The sequence below is a fragment of the Bison bison genome, unplaced genomic scaffold (assembly GCF_000754665.1).
Source record: "Bison bison bison isolate TAMUID 2011002044 unplaced genomic scaffold, Bison_UMD1.0 scf7180017864180, whole genome shotgun sequence".
Lineage (NCBI taxonomy): Eukaryota > Metazoa > Chordata > Mammalia > Artiodactyla > Bovidae > Bison > Bison bison.
In genome coordinates, this window is record NW_011494752.1 from 13951953 (window position 1) to 13954864 (window position 2912).

General features: G+C 54.2%; 1 protein-coding gene across 1 annotated transcript in view; it reads left to right on the plus strand.

Annotated features, from left to right (window-relative positions):
• The window catches only part of MYH13 (myosin, heavy chain 13, skeletal muscle), a 49791-nt gene extending 47264 nt beyond the window's left edge, over positions 1-2527 (plus strand). The window contains exons 36-38 of the mRNA XM_010843191.1: positions 622-726; positions 824-919; positions 2360-2527. Of these exons, the coding sequence (XP_010841493.1) occupies positions 622-726; positions 824-919; positions 2360-2527 (369 nt within the window). The remainder of the gene's footprint in view (positions 1-621; positions 727-823; positions 920-2359) is intronic.
• Positions 2528-2912: the final 385 nt, after the last annotated feature.

The window sequence follows — 2912 nt, forward strand, 5'->3', positions numbered from 1 at the left end:
AATTTCATGGCTGCAGTCACCATCTGCAGTGGTTTTCGGAGCCCAAAAAAATATAGTCTGACACTGTTTCCACTGTTTCCCCATCTATTTCCCATGAAGTGATGGGACCAGATGCCATGATCTTCGTTTTCTGAATGTTGAGCTTTAAGCCAACTTTTTCACTTTCATCAAGAGGCTTTGATGTCTCTGCATCACAGGGTGGTGTCATCTGCATATCTGAGGTTATTGATATTTCTCCCGGCAATCTTGACTCCAGCTTGTGCTTCTTCCAGCCCAGCGTTTCTCATGATATATTCTGCATATAAGTTAAATAAGCAGGGTGACAATATACAGCCTTGATGTACTCCTTTTCCTATTTGGAACCAGTCTGTTGTTCCACGTCCAGTTCTAACTGTTGCTTCCTGACCTGCATATAGGTTTCTCAAGAGGCAGATCAGGCGGTCTGGTATTCCCATCTCTTTCAGAATTTTCCACAGTTTATTGTGATCCACACAATCAAAGGCTTTGGCTTAGTCAATAAAGCAGAAGGATCTTAAGTTCACCCTAAAAACAACCAGCACACAAGTGGTGAGAAAAGCCTGGGAGATGTGGCCTGACCCCTGTGCTCTCTTCTGGGTGCAGGTACGGGAGTTAGAAAGCGAGCTGGATGCTGAGCAGAAGAGGGGGGCTGAGGCTCTGAAGGGCGCCCACAGATACGAGCGAAAGGTCAAGGAGATGACTTACCAGGTAGGCAGTGACTCTCCTGAAACCCCAGCAGGCACCCTCTGGATCCCACCTGCAGAAGCAGCAGAGAATGGGTCTGGCATGGACCTTGTGTTTGCAGGCAGAGGAGGACCGCAAGAACATCCTCAGGCTCCAAGACTTGGTGGACAAGCTGCAGGCCAAAGTGAAGGCTTACAAGAGGCAGGCAGAGGAGGCTGTGAGTATGGGGTCCATCCCAGTCTCATAGGGTGGTCTTTATCCCACCCACCCTGACTCACAGCACTGCCCCTGACTCACTCAGAACTCCCTGCCCCTGTGAGCTGACCTCAAATACCTGGTCTTAATTCATGTCATCCCATCTTACCTCTGGCCCTGGCCCCCACCACCTCCATCCTTCCTCAGCCTCCCTAACTCCCACTCCCCAGTTCATGCTTTCAGATCTACCCTTGAGCAAACAGTGGAACCAACAGGGAGGAAATGGTTTGGGCTGAAATGAGTACTTCCCAAATACCTTCTGGGGACTCAAGGTCTGAAGGACTTTAATAGCAGGAAGCTGGGGTGGCGGGGAGGAGAGGGGTGGGGTCTTTCTCTTTGATAGATGAGAAATCCTTTAGGAAACTCTGGGTTCCACAAAGTTGGAGGGTTGCTTTACTTCAAGGGTTTCTAAGATTTTGCAGATGACGCGGGATGGACCTCATAGTGGAAGAGGTGTTCTGAGTTGTAGCATTTCTCACCCTTGATGGAACATGGCATCTCTTTTTAGTAAACAGAGCATCTCACAGGACTTGCACCCTGAGAGACAAAATCTGGGGGCGCCTGCTCCAGATAAATGATGGAAGATGAGGCTTCTCTCCCTGCCCTTTGTCTTCCCTGCTCAAGAGGCTGGGGCTTCCGTCCTGACCTCTGGGAAGCCGGTCTGGACTGGTTAAATGGGAGGAGGATTAGCAGAGCTGCAGCAGAGCTGGCCAGGGCCCAGCAGGCCACTTTCATCAGAAACCCTTGGATGGTCCTCAGCCAGACCCAGCCTGGCCATGGGAAGCCAGCACTGGGAGCAGGCACAGGGCAGGGGCGGGCACAGGGCAAGGGGGCATGGACCGTGAGTCTCTTGACACCTCTATGTGCCTTGGGAGACTTAGTCTCCTCTAAAGAGCTCTGAGGGGTGAGGATGGTACAGAGGAGGGGCACAGGGGAACAGGCAAGCATCCTAGGGGAAAAGTGACATGTTAATCACTCAGTCATGCCCGACTCTTTGCAACCCCATGGACTGTAGCCCACTCCTCTGTCCATGGGATGCTCCAGGCAACAATACTGGAGTGGATTGCCATTCCCTCCTCCAGGGGATCTTCCCCACCCAGGGATTGAGCCTGGGTCTCCTGCATTGCAGGCAGATTCTTTATCATGTGATCCACTGGGGAAGCCCAGGAAGCCCTATCCTGTGGGCAGCGGACCTCCAGATGACTGCATGGTGCACACGGTCAGGAGCCGCGGGCATCATCCTCACTGCTGGAGAGCTCAGCTCTCCCTCCTCTGACCTCAGGGAATTGGGGCCCAAGATCTCCTGGCACCCCCGTTCCCACAGAGGCCGTCAGGGACCCAGGGCCTCAGAGCCAGAGGGAGGGGCTTCCTCAGCCTCCTGCCCCTTTGGCCTTCCCTTCAGGAGGAGCAAGCCAACACACAGCTGTCCAGGTGCCGGAGGGTCCAGCATGAACTGGAGGAGGCCGAGGAACGTGCCGACATCGCTGAATCCCAGGTCAACAAGCTGCGGGCCAAGAGCCGAGATGTGGGAGCCCAGGTGAGAGCAGACTCCCCACTCCAAACACCCTGAGACTCAGGACCAGGCAGCAGCCGCAGAGCTCAGAGGGTGCTTGTCAGTGTCCCTCCCTGGCTGCCGGCTGTGCCTTCACTGAGGTACTGCTTTAGCCAGGTCCCCGGGGGTTCCAGGCTCACAGGAGCAGTGAGGGGCTGGGAGCCAGATGCCCTACTATCCCTGCCCCTCCCTCCCTGTTGCAAAAGGCAGTGCCCAAGAAGCCCCTGCTTTTGGGGGGATTCGCCCCATCTCCAGGGGCTCGACTGGTTTGCTTTTACAATGTACAAAGGGAGACAAAGCCACGTCTTAATTTTTCCTGAGACTCCAGCCTCCCCAGTTACCCCACTTGAACAGGAGGCCCAGCCTCACCTTTGCTTTGACTCATTTCCTGACTCATTTCCTG